The 19,287-nt window shown below is 44.4% G+C and overlaps 1 protein-coding gene across 3 annotated transcripts; it reads right to left on the bottom strand.

Moving 5' to 3' along the window:
• Positions 1 to 278: 278 nt before the first annotated feature.
• On the bottom strand, positions 279 to 17,330 carry LOC127494868 (uncharacterized). Of its 3 annotated transcripts, none has more exons than XM_051861053.1 (4): positions 17,170 to 17,318; positions 3,016 to 4,085; positions 2,767 to 2,933; positions 279 to 2,624 (listed from the first exon to the last, which is right to left on the bottom strand). In XM_051861053.1, exons 2-4 carry the CDS (start codon positions 3,046 to 3,048, stop codon positions 1,733 to 1,735), a joined length of 1,092 nt encoding a protein of 363 aa, XP_051717013.1. In that variant the 5' UTR covers positions 3,049 to 4,085; positions 17,170 to 17,318; the 3' UTR covers positions 279 to 1,732. The 3 variants fall into 3 exon arrangements, with proteins under 3 accessions (XP_051717013.1, XP_051717012.1, XP_051717014.1); XM_051861052.1 differs by having other exon boundaries at positions 3,448 to 4,085; XM_051861054.1 differs by having other exon boundaries at positions 279 to 2,933; positions 3,448 to 4,085; positions 17,170 to 17,330.
• Between the last annotated feature and the right edge of the window lie 1,957 nt (positions 17,331 to 19,287).

Raw genomic sequence — 19,287 nt, 5'->3', positions numbered from 1 at the left:
CATGACAATAATTTGTCGTTTTCATCCTATTGTTTACTATATTTATTTGCTTGGTCAGTGTTGTTGTGGGTTTTGGTTCTTTTGTGAATGGAGGCTGTAGGGACCTAAATAACTGAAAACATTTGGTGAAGTGATATGGAACTGTAATGCGGTCAAGACCTGCTAGAACTACTTCAGCCGTGTGTTTGATAATAATTGCACACCTTAGAACATTGGTCAACCAATCGGATTTGAGCATTCAACAGCCCCGCAGTATAAATAACACAAAGTCACACAAGTCAAGGCAAGGAAAGGCAAGTTTATTAATATAGCACATTTCATACAAAAGTGCTTTACATAAAAAAGGTTTACAAAAAGAAAATCATAAAATAATCACAAGTGCAGAAGAAAAACAAAAAATCAGATTAAAATTGATTTAAAATGTAATTAAAAGAATGAAAAAGAGGACACATAATGTGCTTTAATCCTACCATTATTAAACATTAATTCCATGAACAGTAAGTGTTCCTATAGACACTTCTGCATCAAATTGCATAAATTCATTTTATATATAAGCATTTATTTACTGTGAATAATACATGCTATTACACTCCTTTAATACATGGTTTAAAATGCATCAGATAGGTGTATTCATCAAGTTGTTAACAAAAGTGAAGCCTTTACATATGAGCTAATTAAAAAATAATACAGTAACAATGAATGAATTCACAATTTGTATATAGCCAGATAATGTGTTAATAATACTATTAATAAACAATGAATTAACTAATAGTTTGTAAATGATTTATGACTTTATTAATGTTTAAGTGTTACCATGGAAGAGTATAAGACACAAAAGTTATTTATAAATACTTATGATGACCAAAATGAATAATAGAAGTATATAATGCAGATTATTAACAGTAGATTATTAATTATGGCGTACACAGGTGAAACCCACATGTTTTACACGGAAAGCAAGTGAAAGAAAAACAAGCTTTTTATGCCTTATGCATCAAACACTTTAGAATAACTATCTATAAGGACAACTAATATACTATATAATGTAGGGTTTTTTTTTTTTTTTTTTTTTGATAAATTACATTATTTTTAAAGCAACATTTTTGTAAGTTTTTTTTTAAAGTTGCTATAATAAGTAATGTATTTTACACTGTAATTAAACTCCAGTATATATAGCACTATACTGTAGCACAGCAGTCTGTCTGTAATAGTTGTGACTTGTTGTTTTCTTCAGCACCAGCATGTTCTTATTGTTGTTCTGCATTTCCTTGAGTTTCTCAGAGACTGTTTGTATGGGAAAGCCAACATTTTATGTAAATGTACATTTTTGAAATTCGTAACTCGGACACAGTCACCCTTGATAACAGACCACTCATTGTGAAAAGCGCTATACAGATAAATGTGAATTGAATTGATGCCTCAGTGAATTGAAATACTTCATGTTTGTTTAAATGCAAACCAACATTTTTTTCATAATGATACAGTTGGAATTAGCATAGCACAATACTCCATATGCAATTTGTTATTTATCTTTATGTTGCATTTGAAACATGTCGGTAGTAAATATGATGGGATAGAAAGACCTAAACTGTCACTTCTTTTATCTAAGTTCTTCCAACATGAATAAATGGGCTGGTCTTGTGCATTAAACTGCTCCACTCTGGGTCGCTCTCCAGCCCTGTAATATATCAGGAATAATCCAGATGCTGTTCTGGTGATTTATCTATGATTCCTAACTGTCAAACATTAACATTAAGGCATTGAGTAACCTAGAGGAAATGTGCCTAAAATCATCCATGTTCATAGTCATACGGGTTCCATCACTTGTGTAGGCATACTGTCTTCTCCACTCCGCTCGCCTTGGTGGACTTCCCGCACGGTCCAAACAAGCAGCCAGGTGCACAGTAGCTGTTTTACCCTGGACCATGAGTATAAATGATGTCACAAATATTAATATATACAGTGGGATCTCTCCAAATGCATTTAACATATTTTGTGGGACAACATATGGAATAATAGCACAGTCTTCTGTGAACAAGCCTCCATTGTTCAAAAGAAAGTGAAAAAAGGTCCATGCTTCTTCTTCGGGGGTCAAAGGGTATAGAAGGATCCCTGGGATGTTGTGGAGAGATCTTCGCATGCTATTCCAGCGTTGTGGCAAATTGTTCGGCTCATAGTAAAGCATATTGCTCGTATAGTAAAACTGTCTGTTTGTCACGTCAATTAACCCCTGAGCAATACCAAATGCAGCGTAGGAATCAATGCTGCAGTTCCACGGAGAGTAAAGAATGGTGTCTCTGATGGTAGGTGTGGGCACCAGGCCACCTGCTGGCATAAATTGGTTGATAATTCTGCCATGACCCACAATCACAATGTCTATGTGACCTCCGCCAGGGCTTATGAAATCCTTTATAAGGGGACCCAAATTCTCCAGAACAAATCTTAGAAGATTCACTAATTCAATCTGATGAGTTATTCCCTCAAGCCAGGAGATAACTGTGCTGTCTGTACATGTTCCCATGATATAGTCCATTACGTTCTGTCCATTTTCAGTCAGGCAGAGAGAATATCCCCCCAAGTCCTTGACGAGGTTCTTCATTCGGAACAATTTTTGGATGATTTCGCTATAATGAGAAAAGTTGTACTGTCAGACCTTCATTATTGTTCGTGTTTTCAATATTGCAGTACTGTACAATCTCAGACAAATATAAGATATATTGGCTTTGGCCAATTAAAATTGGTAAAAAATATATATATATATCATACTGCATTGCATCCAGCTGTTCCTTTAGCTCTTGTTGGCCATCCAGTATTTCTAAGGCTGAATCCCGTAAGAACTTACTGGCCTCCGAGATCTGTTTTCTCTTGACTATTTCTTCACAATTCACAATCAAGTTGCTCAGAGACCTGTCTAAACCAATTGCATCCAGTACCTAGAAAGAAAGTCACAATAACAAAATCACTCTTTAAAGGGTTAGTTCACCCAAAAATGAAATTCTGTCATTAATTACTCACCCTCATGCCTTTCAAAATCTGTAAGACCTTCATTCATCGTCGGAACACAAATTAACATATTTTTGGTGATACCTAAGAGGTAACGTTCAAACATGAACACAGAAGCATTGAATTGTGTCCACTGCGTCAACTGCGTATGAGTCTGACAGGTTAGAGAAGAATTTGTTAATTCTTGAGTAATTGATGACAGAACTCTTATTTTTGGGTGAACTAACCCTTTAAGATATAAGACCAATGCAGTGAATATTTTTTCTTTTATTCTCTTGAATCATTTAATTCAATTTAATTCAATCAATTATTCTCTTAGTCACTTTGAGAGAATTTCAAGGTTGCAATTTTCTTAAAATAGAAATCTTGAGAAAAGAAAGCCCTTGATCCTGCTTTTTAACAGCTGCTTTAATGCCAATGCGGCCAATGTTCTTCGGCAGATACCTTCAGGCTACTCTTGATCACAGGGACACGAATGAGGTTCAGAGCTTGGCAAATAAAGCGCAAGGCCTCGGTTGGATCCAGTCCACCTGATGTTATGTGACGAAAGAACGTGGCCCTGTTGAAACCCCTGAGAAAGTCCAGGGGTACAACAGTTTTATTCCTTCTGGCCAGAGCCCACATCAGTTGAGTGGTCACCTCACACTCCAACTCATCAGCATGAGCCCCGAGCTGTGTTCCTCCACACCGGTCCTTCAGATCTTGCAGTTGCTTCTGAATGCTCGTCCCAACCTCCTCATCTTCTTTAATTAATTCAGTAGCTTTATTAAAGGTCTTCCTGGAGACATTTGCCTTTTGCAGTGTGGGAGTGACGCTGACTCCAGTGCCCACTACAGTGCCTACTGTTGCTAGGGCCAATAAAGGGAACAGACCTCCTGTGAGGACACCGACAACTACTGCTCCAGTTATTGAGAGCACAGCTGTGGCACCTCCAAAACCCTGAGCAATGTTGCTGCGCCGATTAACTTTTTCCAGCTTTTGTGCCAGTTTCAACAGCTTTTCTGCACATTTCTTTCGGTTTTCCAGCCAGCGGAAGAGCGAATCACATAAAAGATCTGCTGCCTCCATGATTAGAGCAGGAACTGTGAGAAGAGAAAATGACATATAATATAAAAAATAATAATTTAATACAGTAACAATGAATGAAGAACATCTCGGTTACGTATGTAACCTTAGTTCCCTGAATAGGGAACTAGATGCTGCGTTGAACACTTTGGGAACGCCTCTGCGTGATCGCGTCGTGAAGCACGTATGAAATCAGTCCAATAGAGTGACGGAACGTCATAGGCGGGTGACGTCACTGACCAGGAAACTATAAAGCCTACCCGAAAACCCATTCATTCAGCTTCTGAAAACTGAAGCAAATCGCCTACGGGCATGCTGGGAGTATGGCAGGGTGACGCAGCGTTTTCCTGTGGAAAATCTTTCCTGCAGGAACTCCAGCACCACGCCAACAGGGCAGTTAACTGGATCCGACTGGTGATTTTCACACCATGAAGTGAATAATCTCCACTTCAAGGCAAGTTTCCTCATGAAGGGAGCTCTGGAGTGGAGGATGGTCTCAACAACCTCAGTTGAGAGACCTGAACTCATGAGCTGGGCCCCCTTAGAGGCCAAGCCCACAGTTTCCACAACACCGGGCAGGGGTGAAGGATCGACCCACTCGCCTGAGAAAGAAGGTCCTTCCTGATCGGAATCTCCATTGGAGAGCTGTCTAGCAAGGATATCAGGTCCGAGAACCATACTCAGGCCGGCCAAAACGGGGCTGCTAGCAACAGTCGGACCCCGTCCTGGAGAACTCTCTCCAGAACTCCCGGGAGCAGCGCAATCAGGGGAAATGTGTACAGACATAGCCTTGGCCACAGATGTGCCATAGTGTCCAGCCCAAGAGGTGCCATAATGGGCACTGAGTCATCTCTCGACACGCAAACAGATCCACCTCGGCTCGACCGAAGTTCTCCCACAGGAGCTTCACCACCTCCATAAGCTCCTCACTAGCGGGAGACTGAAGTGGCGAGTCTTCAGTATCTCCCGTTGTTACACTAACAACATTCAATTTCTCAGAACTGGATGCCATTAATGTAACTGCATCAACCGGAGCAGAAGAAACCACAGCGCGTGCTTCCTGACTCCGAATTGACACATTAGATCTGACAGGTGAAGGCTGAGATAGGGCAGCGCCCATCTATAACCCCTCTGTCAGATCCATTTGCGAACCCCACGACCTGAGACGCCGCTCTGCTCTGCCGCCCTCCTCGAAGAGGGCTCGGCGGGAGCGCAGTGTTCTCAGCGGGAGAAGCTCACAGTGCTCGCAGGCAGCCCCCTCGAGAGCTGCCTGGGCATGCTGCACTCCCAAACAAACAATACACATTTGTTGTGTATCCCCACCCATAATGAAGCGAGGGCAGGGATGAACACACTTCTTGAACTGTTGTTCGCTCACCATGATATATAATATATATGATATATATGAGGACAGACAACAATAAATAGGACAAACGATTTCACATGTAGCGCTTGCTGAAGACACAGAAGCTGAATGAATGGGTTTTCGGGTAGGCTTTATAGTTTCCTGGTCAGTGACGTCACCCGCCTATGACGTTCTGTCACTCTATTGGACTGATTTCATACGTGCTTCACGACGCAATCACATAGAGGCGTTCCCAAAGCGTTTGACACAGCTTGAAAGGGAACTCACTATTTGTATATAGCCTGTCAATGTGTTAACAATACTATTTATAAACTATGAATCAACTAATAGTCTGCAAATTATTTATAATTACTTTATTAATGTATAAGTGTTACCATGGAAGGGTGTAAGACAGAGAAATGGATAAAAAAATTAAGATGATCAAAAAGATTAATGCAAAATGATTAATAGAATTATATAATGCAGATTTTTAATAGATTATTAATTATGATGGATACAGTTGAAACCCATAAGTTTTACACAGAAAGCAAGTGAAACAAAGAGCAGACTACAAGACTACAAGGGGCCCCTGGGCTTTACCTCCTGAAGGGGCCCCTTATCCACCAGAACTATTACCTACTTTTCTTAATCACAAAGTGCAAGTTATCAGCCTTTTATTTTGCTTGAATAAACACCATATACCAAAACATCAGAACCTATTGGTCTATTATAAAATATAAATATCACTGCATGAACTACATATTGGCACATAGTCTGAACTATTTGTACAGACTACTTACAGTACTTAGAACTACTGCTTACATCAATTCAATCTTCCTATCAAATCAGCCTTTTGTTTTGCAGAAATAAATGCAAAAAAGTTTTCATATTGTCACAGACACGCCAGGCTCTACACTCACCCAATCACTGCGCACTCCCTCCCCTGAGTACTGACAAGCCACACCTGACGCTCATTCACACTCATCACCGCAGCCACATAAAAGACACGCCAGATCACTCAGTCACTGTCCGGTCTCGTTGACACATACCAGTGTTATACTTACCTCCAGGACTCCCGTATCACGACTGCTTACCTGTCTCCAGCGTCTCCTGTGATCCCTTGTGTCTCCACGTCTCCTGTGTTTCTCCAGTGTGTTCATCTGCTCCACGTCTCCCTGCATCCACGCTTCCTAGAACACACAGACAAGTATCAGTTCCAGTTCCACGTCTCATCAACCTTATCATCTGCTACAACTCACCTGCACTCTGTTTGCACGCTCTGTTTTACCTGCAATAAACCTGATAACCCTTACCTGTGTCTCCGCTCCCTTCTGTACGTAACAGAAGACCGGACCAACACCGCCCAGGTAACAACATGAGCACCCCGGATCCCGTTCAAGAATTGGTTGATGCACTTCGTCACACTTTCACCAGCACTTCCACGGCAACAACCCCAGTGAACACTTCCGTATTCACCGCCGCAGCTCCTTCACCACCCGCGGTAGTCAGTCCCATGGCCAAACCGGCGCCCTTCTCTGGTCTGGCGGAGGATTGCAACGGTTTCCTCCTGCAGTGTTCGCTGGTCCTGGAGATGCAACCGCACTTATACCCTGACGATCGATCGAAGGTGGCTTTCATAATCTCTCAACTTCACGGAAAAGCGCTGCGATGGGCTGAACCTCTCTGGAACTTAAATAACCCCATTGTATCGTCCTTGTCGAGTTTTATAACCCACTTCAAGGAAGTTTTTGGAAAACCCGCTTGGGATTCGTCGATTGGTGAGAGATTATGCAATTTAAAACAAGGTGCACTAACTGTGTCTGATTATACCCTCCAGTTTCGTACCCTCGCTGCTGCAAGTGGCTGGAATGAGCAGGCTTTGATCACCACATATCGTCAAGGCCTCGATCCACGTGTGCGGTTGCATCTCGCTGCATACGAGGATTCCATCGGGCTCGAGAAATTCATTCAGTTATCTATCAGATTCGCCACTCGTATGCAGCTGTGCCTAGAAGAGCACCAGGGCCAGCCGTTATTCCCCTCCGCTCTCCGCCAGCCAGAGTCCGTCAGCTCCCCAGAACCAGCAAATGACAACATGCAAATAGAACACTCACGTCTATCATCAGCTGAGCGACAGAGGAGGCTGACCCAGAATCTCTGCCTGTATTGTGGTGGTGCCGGGCATTACATCTCAGAATGCCCCCTTCGTCCTGCCCGGCCTTTGGTGAGTGCCATCCTGCCCACAATGAATAAAATGAAACCACTCTCAATTGTAGTAAAACTTACTGCCGCTGATTTCTGTCTTCCAGTCAGTGCGCTCCTCGATTCTGGGTCAGCTGGAAACTTCATCTCCGGAGCCCTCTGTCGCCAGCTGCATCTCAAGACCACCCCAACGCCGAAGATCTACCATTACGGAAAGTACGTTACAGCGTGGGACCCCTCTGTCTCCAAGTTGGAGTGCTCCACATCGAGGAGATCCAGCTGCTGGTTCTGGAGGAGTCAACATCTGACGTGATTCTAGGGCGCCCATGGCTTGAGCAGCACAACCCCACCATCTCCTGGAGGACAGGAGAGATCCTGAAGTGGGGTAACCAATGTTTCCACGGCTGTTTTCCCGAATTCCCCGTGTTCAGTTCTCCAAGTTCCCAAGAAATCCAAGTCGGGGCTACTACAGTGGAAAGCCCACTCGAACGACGTTCTACGGACATCCCAGCCTGTTACTTCCACTTCAGAGATGTCTTCTGTCCCAAACAAGCCTCCAAGCTGCCTCCCCACCGGCCATGGGACTGCGCCATTGACCTCATCCCAGGTGAGCCAGTGCCCAGAGGGAAGATATATTCCCTATCCGTTCCGGAGGAGAAAGCCATGGAGGAGTACATCGACGAGGCTCTTAAGCAAGGCTACATCCGACCGTCCACTTCCCCTGCTGCTTCCAGCTTTTTCTTTGTGGCAAAAAAGGACGGAGGCTTGCGGCCCTGCATTGATTACAGAGCACTCAACCAAATCACCGTAAAGTTCCGTTACCCCCTTCCCCTCGTCCCAGCAGCCCTGGAACATCTACGCGGCGCCACTGTGTTCACCAAGTTGGACCTCCGCAGCGCGTACAACCTCATCAGAATACGTGAGGGGGACGAGTGGAAAACGGCTTTCGTGACCCCTACTGGCCATTATGAGTATCTCGTCATGCCGTATGGACTGGTCAACGCCCCCTCCGTATTCCAAGACTTCATGCATGAGGTGCTCCGGGAGTTCCTGCACCGGTCTGTCCTGGTCTACATAGACGACATTTTAATCTACTTCCGGAGCTTGGCCGAACATCGGCAGCACGTTGCGGAGGTCCTCCAGCGCCTGAGAGATTACCACCTTTTCCTGAAGGCCAAAAAGTGCACCTTCCATCAGCCCTCCGTGCAATTCCTGGGCTATAACATCGACCACAGTGGCGTCCGCATGGACGAGAGGAAGGTCACCGCAGTGAAAGAATGGCCCTTTCCCTCAACCATCAAAGAATTACAAAGATTCCTAGGATTTGCAAACTTCTATCGACGATTCATCCAGAACTATAGCTCCATCACCGGTCCACTCACCAACCTTCTCCGTGGTAAGCCCAAGTCTCTGTCCTGGACCCCAGCCGCCACCCAAGCCTTTGAGGCCCTCAAGGCCGCCTTCACGACCGCTCCCCTCCTGGCTCACCCTGATCCAGAGCTCCCCTTCGTCGTCGAGGTTGACGCCTCAACCACCGGAGTGGGAGCGGTACTATCCCAGCAGCAGGGGAATCCCAGCAGACTCCATCCGTGTGCTTTCTTCTCCAGGAAACTCAACCCGGCGGAAATAAATTATGACATCGGCAACCGCGAACTCCTCGCCATCAAACTCGCCCTGGAGGAATGGAGGCATTGGCTTGAGGGAGCAAAACACCCCTTCGTGGTTTTAACTGACCACAAAAATCTGGGATATTTGCGAGATGCCAAGAGACTAAATCCCCGCCAGGCCAGATGGGCTCTGTTCTTCACGAGGTTTGACTTCACCATCTCCTGTCGTCCTGGATCGAAAAATGTGAAAGCCGATGCCCTATCTCGTATCCACAGCCTCGATGAGAACAACGAAGATCCAGAGCCCATCATCCCCGAGAAACTCGTTGTGAGTCCCATTTCCTGGTCTGCTGAGACGCTCCCCGAGTCCAATGCCTCCACCAGCATTCCGCCGGGTTGCCCCCCCGGATTGAAGTATGTACCACGGACACGACGCACACCCCTCATCCACTCGACACATGCTTCACTGGGCACTGGCCACCCCGGGGTCAACGAAACCCTCTCGCTGTTAAAACAGTGCTTCTGGTGGCCCAACATGACATCCGACGTCAGGAGGTACGTGCAAGGGTGCAGGGAATGTGCCGTCTCCAAGAGCCCACGCCATCTTCCCTCCGGAAAGCTCCAACCTCTGCCCGTTCCCACTCGTCCCTGGTCACACCTAGGAGTGGATTTCATTACCGACCTTCCCGTCTCCGATGGATGCACATGTGTGCTAGTGATCGTCGACCACTTCTCCAAGTCCTGTCGTTTAATTCCCCTGCCTGGACTCCCCACTGCCATGGAAACGGCAGAGTTGCTGTTCAATCATGTGTTTCGTTATTTTGGATTACCAGAAGACATTGTATCTGACCGTGGATCCCAATTCACCTCCCGAGTCTGGAAGGCTTTCTTCAAACTCCTAGGTGTGACCATAAGTCTCTCCTCCGGTTACCATCCGCAGACGAACGGGCAGACGGAGAGGAAGATACAGGAGATCGGCCGTTTCCTGCGTACCTTCTGTCACGGCCACCAGGACTCCTGGAACCAGTTCCTGGGCTGGGCCGAGTACGCCCAGAACTCTCTCCGTCAGCCCACTACAGGTCTTACTCCTTTCCAGTGCGTACTCGGCTACCAGCCCCCACTGTTCCCCTGGGATGGGGAACCATCAGACGTTCCGGCGGTGGATTACTGGTTCCGGGAGAGCGAGAGGGTCTGGGACTCAGCACATCTGCAACTCCAGCGAGCCCTACGCAGGCGCAGGTTCACAGCCGACCTTCAACGCTCCCACGCACCCAACTACCAGCCAGGACAGAAGGTTTGGCTGTCAACCAGGGACATCAGGATGCGCCTGCCCTGTAGGAAGCTGAGTCCTAGGTTCGTTGGCCCCTTCACCATCATCCGGCAAGTCAACCCCGTCACCTATCACCTGCAACTCACTCCTGAGTATCGCATTCACCCAGTTTTCCATGTATCACTCCGTAAACCTCACCATCCCTCTGTCCTTCCCTCCACAGAGCCTGGCGACACCGAGGATCCCCCTCCTCCACTCATCGCAGAAGACAGGGTAGCCTACCAGGTGAAAGACATTCTGGACTCCCGGCGTCGTGGTGGGTCCCTTGAGTATCTAGTGGACTGGGAGGGATACGGTCCCGAAGAACGTTCATGGGTCACGAGGAATGATGTTCTGGATCCCAGCCTCCTTGACGACTTCCACGCCAGACATCCCAACAAGCCAGCTCCCCGAGGCAGAGGTCGACCACCACGACGTCGGGGTCCGCGGTCCTCAGGAGCGGACCGTGGAGGGGGGGGTAATGTCACAGACACGCCAGGCTCTACACTCACCCAATCACTGCGCACTCCCTCCCCTGAGTACTGACAAGCCACACCTGACGCTCATTCACACTCATCACCGCAGCCACATAAAAGACACACCAGATCACTCAGTCACTGTCCGGTCTCGTTGACACATACCAGTGTTATACTTACCTCCAGGACTCCCGTATCACGACTGCTTACCTGTCTCCAGCGTCTCCTGTGATCCCTTGTGTCTCCACGTCTCCTGTGTTTCTCCAGTGTGTTCATCTGCTCCACGTCTCCCTGCATCCACGCTTCCTAGAACACACAGACAAGTATCAGTTCCAGTTCCACGTCTCATCGACCTTATCATCTGCTACAACTCACCTGCACTCTGTTTGCACGCTCTGTTTTACCTGCAATAAACCTGATAACCCTTACCTGTGTCTCCGCTCCCTTCTGTACGTAACACATATACAACATTTCACTCGGTTTTATAATTTCATATGAAAATATACAAAAATGTTCCTTTCTGAACGCTTTTTTTATCATGCTGAAAATGTAATCAGATCATGGGGGCTAGCTTACAAAGGTTTGTTAAGCTTTTTAGGAATTCAATGTAAGTAGCTATGTCAGGTGAGTTCAACAGGCCAATCATTAGGGTGGATAGTAGGCACATTGGGATGCAGGGTCAGTCTCTCTAAACCCCTCCTTTCCGAGAGTCTCCTCTGCTCTGATTGGTCAGATGGTCCAGTCTGTTGTGACTGGTCTACCGCTTACAGCACATGTCGGAAACCAAACAAATGACCATATCTGAATTTCCGGAGGCTTCCTTAGCACTTTATACAAGATAGCTGCCTGCATCTCATTTTGAAGGCTGCATCCTCCGGAGGTCGCATTTGAAGGCTGCATACATCATTGAGGACGGTCATTTAAGAAAAATAATTTTTTGCACCTCATGAGGAATAATTATCAATTATATTATGGTTCCTTTTCTTAAATAAGACATCCTTAATGACGTATGCAGCTTTCAAATGCAACCTCTGGAGGACGCAGTCTCTGAAATGAGACACAGCTACTAATTCGAACAGTAACAATGGCGTCAGTTTTACCGTATCAATTCCAGCGCGAGTCCTCATCTTTTGGAAGTGCATGCAAAGTGGATTTGCTTTCGCACCATTAAAAAAAAATAAAAATCTTCTCAACATGTCAACAACACAAATCAAACTCTTCCAGTCTCAGCTACAGCAGTGTTTGAAGGCGGGTCAAAATAGATGTTGTTCCTGAGCAACCAATGAAGACTATCGGCTGCCATTATACAAATTTCTACATTGTTATGTAGGTTTGTAACAGGAAGTGAGACTGGAATTGCTGACGACTCGTTTTGGCAGTTCAGAATCAATTCATACTTTGAAGAGAAAATTACTTTATTTATGCTGCACTTTGATCTTTAAAACAATGTGACAAAAACACACAAGTTCGACCCAAATGTTTAATGTCATGATTGTTACTAGAGATTCACCGATACTAAATTTCTCTGCCGATACTAATAGCCGATCATTCAGATTGATATTGGCCGATACCAATAGTTTGGTTTTGCTTAAGGAAAATCTCTCCCAAATAATGTTGCAAACTATGCAGGGAACAGTCTCATTTGGTACACTACAATATTACAGGTTACAATTAACAACAAAGGTATTATATTCAGCTGCTGTTTATTTTCAGATATAATAATTACACTCAAAAACTGAAATGTTTGTATAAAACTTACATTAGGTAAGAACTTATTAGGTAAAAAGTATCACATTAGGTAGTTTTCATAAGCACTTGTTGTCTTCATGGCAAATTTACACAAACTTATAATTAACGGTAAATAAGCTCCTTTCTAGTGTTTTTATATAAAGATAGCTAAGGAACTGTGAACATTGGAAAACATTTCTGAGGTAGACTAAATGTGAAGTGATGTGACGTATTGTTCACAACCTGTTTTATTGACACCTTTCTGCAGTTGAAACACAAATAAAGTGACTTCATAAGACATGATTAATTTCGGTAAGTTGTACTATATCTTTAACATACCTTTGATATTCATGCATGTTTTTCGAGATATAACTTGTATTGAAGAGGAAGAAAAGGCTCCGAGCTGCCGCCTGAACTGATGCGTTACAGCGATCTGACACGTCACATATAAGAGCGTCAAAATCCCATTTATTGTTTGAATTTCATGATAAAATGGACAGAATTTGAAAACTGAAACTTTTATTCTTATCAGAAGTAACAAAGCACAAAGCTTTTTGTGATTATTGGATAGAAGGCATAATACTTGATGTAGGAAAAAAAAAGCGCAGACCTGGCAACCCTGGCTTAAACTACGGGTTATTGATTCATTGGGTCAAATGTGCAGGTGCAGGTGCATATGATTACCATTCAGGAGCTTTATGATTGTGAAGTGTGTGCAGGTGAGAGCCAGGGAGGATGATGGGAGATGTAGTGAAGATATGGTGGGTCTGTGACACCAAGTTCCTAAGTGACGACGAAGACAGAGCAGCCATCAAGTGTTAGACAGTATTCTAAGTTATTATGTGCAGAAGCTTTTGGTCCATTAACTAGAATCTCTGTTTTTTCTCAATTTTTCTAAAATTACTAGTCATCCAAATTATTATATGCATTCCATTAATTTTGTGAATTGGTAAGTTTCGTCAGGGTGTAAAGAAATATAGAGCTGAGTATCATCAGTATAACAGTGAAAACTAATGCCATGCTTCCTTATGATATCTCCCAAGGGTAGCATGTACAGAGTGAAAAGTGACCCCAGGTGGTCAACGCGATATGGCGCACCTTCAGTCAGGTGGATGTGGATCTCTTCACGATGGAAGAGAACTCTCACTGCCAAATATACTTCTCGAGTAGCCCTGCTTCCGCAAGTCATCGGTCGAATCTGGGAAGAAGCATATGCAGTTGCGATGGGCAACCTCTCTTGGGACCTCTCCACAGTCCTTAGGGCACTTCGGGGCCCTCCTTTTGAGCCGCTTGAGACCAACCTTGCTGGTGTAGCGGACTCCAAACAGCTTCCACGAGACAGTATACAGACACAACCACGTGGTGGATATAATAAGTGAAGATACCCCCGCTCCAACTCCAGCGCCGCCCGAGACCAGTCTACCACCACCGGTGAGTGAACCGACGGAGATGTTGCATGAGCCCACCGCAGACCAAGGAGGTATGCCCGCCGTGATGGAAGCCAGGACCGAGGACAAGGTCGGATGGTAACATCGCCCCGGGGCCCACTCTATCGCAAGGTTCTGACCAGGTGCGTGAGCCGGCTACATCCATCGTCGATGAAGTAGTGCTCGTGGAGCTTGAGGGCTGGGAGGAAAGCCTTGCTTCATCTCTGGAAAATATTATGAGGATTTAAAGGACATTTTTGATGACGACCTTATTGATTTTTGTGGTGAGGTTTTTTATAGTTCCCCTGTCTCTCCAGCAACTTCTGATTCTCCAGCGTTCCAAGGATCTCCAGAATTCCCTCCTGGCCTCCCTCTCCCACCACCTCAGTCAGCCAGTTTCTCAGCCCCATCACCGCTGATGTCCTTCAGCCCCTCATCATCTCCTACATGCCATGTAGAGCTTCCTAGTGTCTTCAGGATATCATCTCCATTCTGCACTGAGGATCCCCTGTCTCCAACTCCAGCCTCTGTGCCCTCTGCTCCGTCTCGACCCAGAGACACGTCGGATCCGCCTTGGCTCGTCCCTCCCTCGGCTCCACCGGAATCCAATGGCCATATGGCTTCTCCGGGCTCCCTCATCTCTCCGGCTCCGCCTTGGTCAGCCGTCGACCTGCCTGCACCTTCGGCTCCGCCTTCCCCCCGGCTCCACCTCCGTCCTTGGTCCCACCGGCTCAGCCTCTGCCCTCTTGTCTTCCGCCTCCACCTCGGACGCTCGTCGCCATGGCTTCTCCTCGGTCTCCTGGACCATCGACTACGCGTGGGATCATTGGCTCATCAGCTTCTTCTGGGTCTCCGTCCTCGGCTGCATCTCCGTTGGTCGTCATCCATCATGTCGACACCACCCAGGCTCCTCCCATCTTCGACTCCGCCCTGGAGCCTCGTCCTGGCTGGTCTCTGGGCCACCACCTGGGTCCTCCTGCTCCTGGCTCCTCTCTGGCTCTTCCCACCTTCCACACCACCATGGACAGTTTCAGATCCCTTGGACTTTCTGTTACCTTTGTTCGTTCCTCGCCCTCCTCCAGAACCCCCGCCCTCCCTCCCTCCTTAGTTGGACTCTCTTACGGTATGAGGACACGCCTTCCCGGGAGGGGGCGATATATCACATGTTCGATCGGTGTCTCCGCCCTTCATTGTGTTTTTGGTTTAGTCCGTGACCTAGTTTCTCCCCTGTCAGTCTAATTAGTAATGTCATTCACCTGTGCCCTGTTTATCACTCCTCATTTGTACTTGTATATATTCTCCCTGTGTTTTTCAGTTCTCACAGTGTGTTACTGTGTTTGTAGTGAGTTTCATGAGATTCGTCATGAAAGATCCTGTTTCCTGTTATTCCTCGTCTTTGTGAGCTTTATGCAATACGTTAACGTTACCTGACAACAGCAAGCGAAAATACAGCTTACTCCATGGGCATCCACCGTGCTTAGGCTAAAGAAAACACGTGGGGAGGCAGTATAGAGTTTCATGGTGTACCACTAATTTGCACCCCACCCAAAACAAGCAACAGGAAGTCTCAAGTAAAACCAATTGAAAGAAATGAAAATTTATATAACCCATACATTTTAAACAAGTTTTGTGGAAGTTAACTCACGCATAACATTTACAATAAATTATGCAGGAATTAAATGTATAAATTAATCTGCTACACTGGATTTAACGTCAGTCAAGTGAGTTGCAGGCTCTGTCTGTGAAAACTTCCTTCCTTGAATTCAGTCCTAACGACTGTAAAGTGGTCCTCACGCCAGAGAAGGTTGCATGCTGAAAGTGCTTTCCACCCCATTCAGAACGCAGGTGGTAGTGTTGTCAGTTAACAGGCACCTCATCGTACACTGAGCACTCTGGCCTGTTCTGGCAGTCAGAGCAGGTGTTTGTCAGCTTTGGAGATTTTACAACCTAAACATTCCTGCTCTTCAAGCATGGGTGTTGTCAGTCTGAAATGGTTGTGTACTGGGTAGGTCTCAGGCTCCTACTGCAGTCTGAGCCTCTTCTTATACAGCTGATCGAGGGGCCCTCAAATGAGCGCTGCACAGCTGCACAGCTAGTCATGCTAACCGCTCCTCAGTCAAAAGATTCTGACAAGTTAGGCATTTCTGCATGGCTTATACAGGCAGCCAACCCCGCCCCTTTCAGTGGGCTGAAATGCCATTTGTCTGTGAAAAGATCAGGCTTCAAGATTTGGAGAAAACACAAGTTCTGCATTGAAGCTCTCAACAAATAGTTCCTTTGTCTGTATTAAGACATTACAATAGGGGAGAACAGGGACGGTTCCAACACTTTTTGCATTTCCTTGAGTTTCACAGAGACTGCTTTTGTTGGAAAGACAAAATTTGATGTATATGTACATTTCTGAAACGCATAACTTGGACTCAGTCACCTCTGATAACAGACCACTCTAAATTGTAATGTAGACACATGTATTTTCTGTAAAGCTGCTTTGAAACAATGGCATAAAATGACATATATTTCTTCAAGTGGCACAATAAAAATTACAGATCTAAAGATTACAGTAGTGCATGTATAATATCATTTAATTCTACAGGTTGTAGATTTTCCTCTGAGCCACATAGACCCAAAATCATTGATTTACAAAATACTCTACAACCAGAGTTCTGTACTCAAACAACAATTAGCCAAGTCTATTTAGGAAATTAGGAATCTAATTAGGAAGACTAGTTAGAAATACAGATAAGAACTTGCAGTGAGATGAAGTAAACAGGAGAATAAATTAGTCAAACACTACAAAAAGAATTCAAATCAGCAACAATATTTTTAGGTGTACCAGGTGATGTTGGAATGTTGGTTTTGAATCTACTCCAAATTTCCCTATCAGGGACAATAAATATATTTCATTAATTTCAAATAATCACAATGAGATTTTTTGTTGCTTTTCATTTTTAAATGTTATACACTGAATGTTATTAATGATGAATAAATCTATGAAAAATGTACTTACATGTCTACTGTTTCAGTAATCTGTCTTCAAATGCCAGCTACCTGAGAACATGAACCTTCACTTGATGTGACTATGAACTACTGCAACCTCTCCTTAACAACTTACAAGTACAATGGTTTGTTTGTGTTGCATAGTCCTCTGAATATTTATCAGGATATTCAGGAGTCGGAGGATGTCCGTGCTGGGCGGAGAATGGTCAGAAAAAATGTGTAGGGACTTTTTTTTTTTAGAGCTAGATACAGAAACTGAAACTATTCTGTTCTGTTTTGTCTGTGTTCTTTGTGCCCTAATTAGTTACTGATTTAATTCACCTGTTCATATTTACTTTGATTGCTCTCCCTCTGTGTTCTGTCTGAGTTCTGTCTGCTCATTGTCCGGTATCATTTATGGTTATGTTGTTTTGCTTCTGTGACTTCTCCAGCAATCTCCTGCATGTAGGTTGTTAAATAATGACTGTTTCTGTTTATTCATCATCCTGCGCTCATTACAGCCACTCGTACATGACACTAACAACATCCACAATAAAATATGTGCAAACATCAGCCTGTCTGCAGATTGTGAGTTCTGTGCACATGTGGCTGGTCTTCTGCAGATGCAGTGGTCAACAATACTAATACATTTAATCATTCATAATGCTGTTTTTGGTGCATGAAATTATTTTCCAAAATCTAGTAATATCTGGTGATCCAGCAGATGCAATAAGAAATATACTAAGGAATAACAAGTTTTAATATGAAAAAGATTATAAATGATTAATAATGGTTATAAAATAAATGAATATACATCTGTATCAATTAATGTATATGACAAAAGTAAAAAATAAATAAATATAAAATCAAAACATTAATATACCCATTATCCATGTTTCATGTATTCTCTGTTATACGGTAGGGGCAGGGGTGGACTGGGACTAAAAAGTGGCTCTAGAGACACATACCTAAAGTATAAGAAAACATTTCAGAATCCTGGATTATAATGCATCATTATTGTCCTAAAGCCTTGTTAATGTGCATAAAGACTTCATCCTATTCTTTAAGAGCTTTGTAGCCTACATTTTAATATTAGAAACAGTGCTAATAGTATAAGTTATATGCTAAATATTTTATATATTCTTTTAAGCTTAATTTATGATTCTTTTTTTTTTGTTTTTTTTTAAATACAGATCACGGTTCTCCCACGACTTTGAAAGCAAAACATTAGACAACTAAACAAAATTGCCTGTAATTTACTTGAGGTTCTGACAAAATGTTCTATTGAATGTTATAAATCTATTTGTAAATGTCTAAAGTGTTATAAAAAAATATATATATATTTATTATTTTAAATGAAATCATTTTGTAAAAAATTTTTTTGCAGGAATCTCTATCAAATACATATTAAAAATCACTGGTCGCCACCTACTGGCACAAGAATGTAATACAATCTTTATTTGAAGCGTAACATTAATTTCAAAGGTCATTTATTCATTTTAATCGCTGCCGCAGCATCAGTGTTTATATCTGGCCAGGGTTTGCTGAAATTTGGCAGATGTGCATCATTGTTGTGAGGTGGTCCTTTCCTTTTTACACTGGGGTTATTTACCTCACAGTATTATGTTTCTTGGGTCTGTGCTATTCCCTTCAAAGCAAACAAATCAGCACGCCTTCATTTGTTGCTTAGTGACAGTTGTGTTGAAGTAAGCCAGAAATGTGCAGGTGCTGCTCAATTCGGCTATATTTAATATTCATGTTGACTTATGAGTTGAGGACCATTCCTGGGAACCACGGCTGGTCCTGCCAGAGTGGTGCCATGAGTAAGACTGAGCAGTCTCCATCCCCCTGGTGGCAGTCCATTCCGGGACAGAATATCTGCTCCCATGTTCATGGAGCCCAGCACATGTATAGCTGTTACTGATATTGTCCTGCGGCATGCCAGTCTGTTCAGTAGACAGGACTTGAGACCCCCCTGGTGATTTATATAGACTACCACTGTCATGTTGTCAGACCAGACTAGGACATGGAGCCCTCTGAGCTCCTGCCGAAATTCTCTGAAGGCCAGGAGCACTGCCATCATTTCCAGGCAGTTGATGTGCCAGCTCAGCATCGGCTCTGCCCAAGAGCCAAAGGCCGACCTGCCATC

The sequence above is a fragment of the Ctenopharyngodon idella genome, chromosome 14, assembly GCF_019924925.1.
Source record: "Ctenopharyngodon idella isolate HZGC_01 chromosome 14, HZGC01, whole genome shotgun sequence".
Taxonomy (NCBI): Eukaryota; Metazoa; Chordata; class Actinopteri; order Cypriniformes; family Xenocyprididae; genus Ctenopharyngodon; species Ctenopharyngodon idella.
Note: the sequence above shows the minus strand (reverse complement) of the source record. Positions and strands in the feature narration are given on the sequence as shown.

What these genes read in the sequence shown, in the direction of transcription:
- LOC127494868 (XM_051861052.1), bottom strand. Translation starts at nt 4,071, where the DNA reads ATGGAGGCAGCAGATCTTTTATGTGATTCGCTCTTCCGCTGGCTGGAA. An exon ending in TGATCAAGAGTAGCCTGAAG is followed by an intron (nt 2,934 to 3,447) that starts GTATCTGCCGAA and finishes CTTTCTTTCTAG; the next exon opens with GTACTGGATGCAATTGGTTT. An exon ending in GAACAGCTGGATGCAATGCA is followed by an intron (nt 2,625 to 2,766) that starts GTATGATATATA and finishes TTCTCATTATAG; the next exon opens with CGAAATCATCCAAAAATTGT.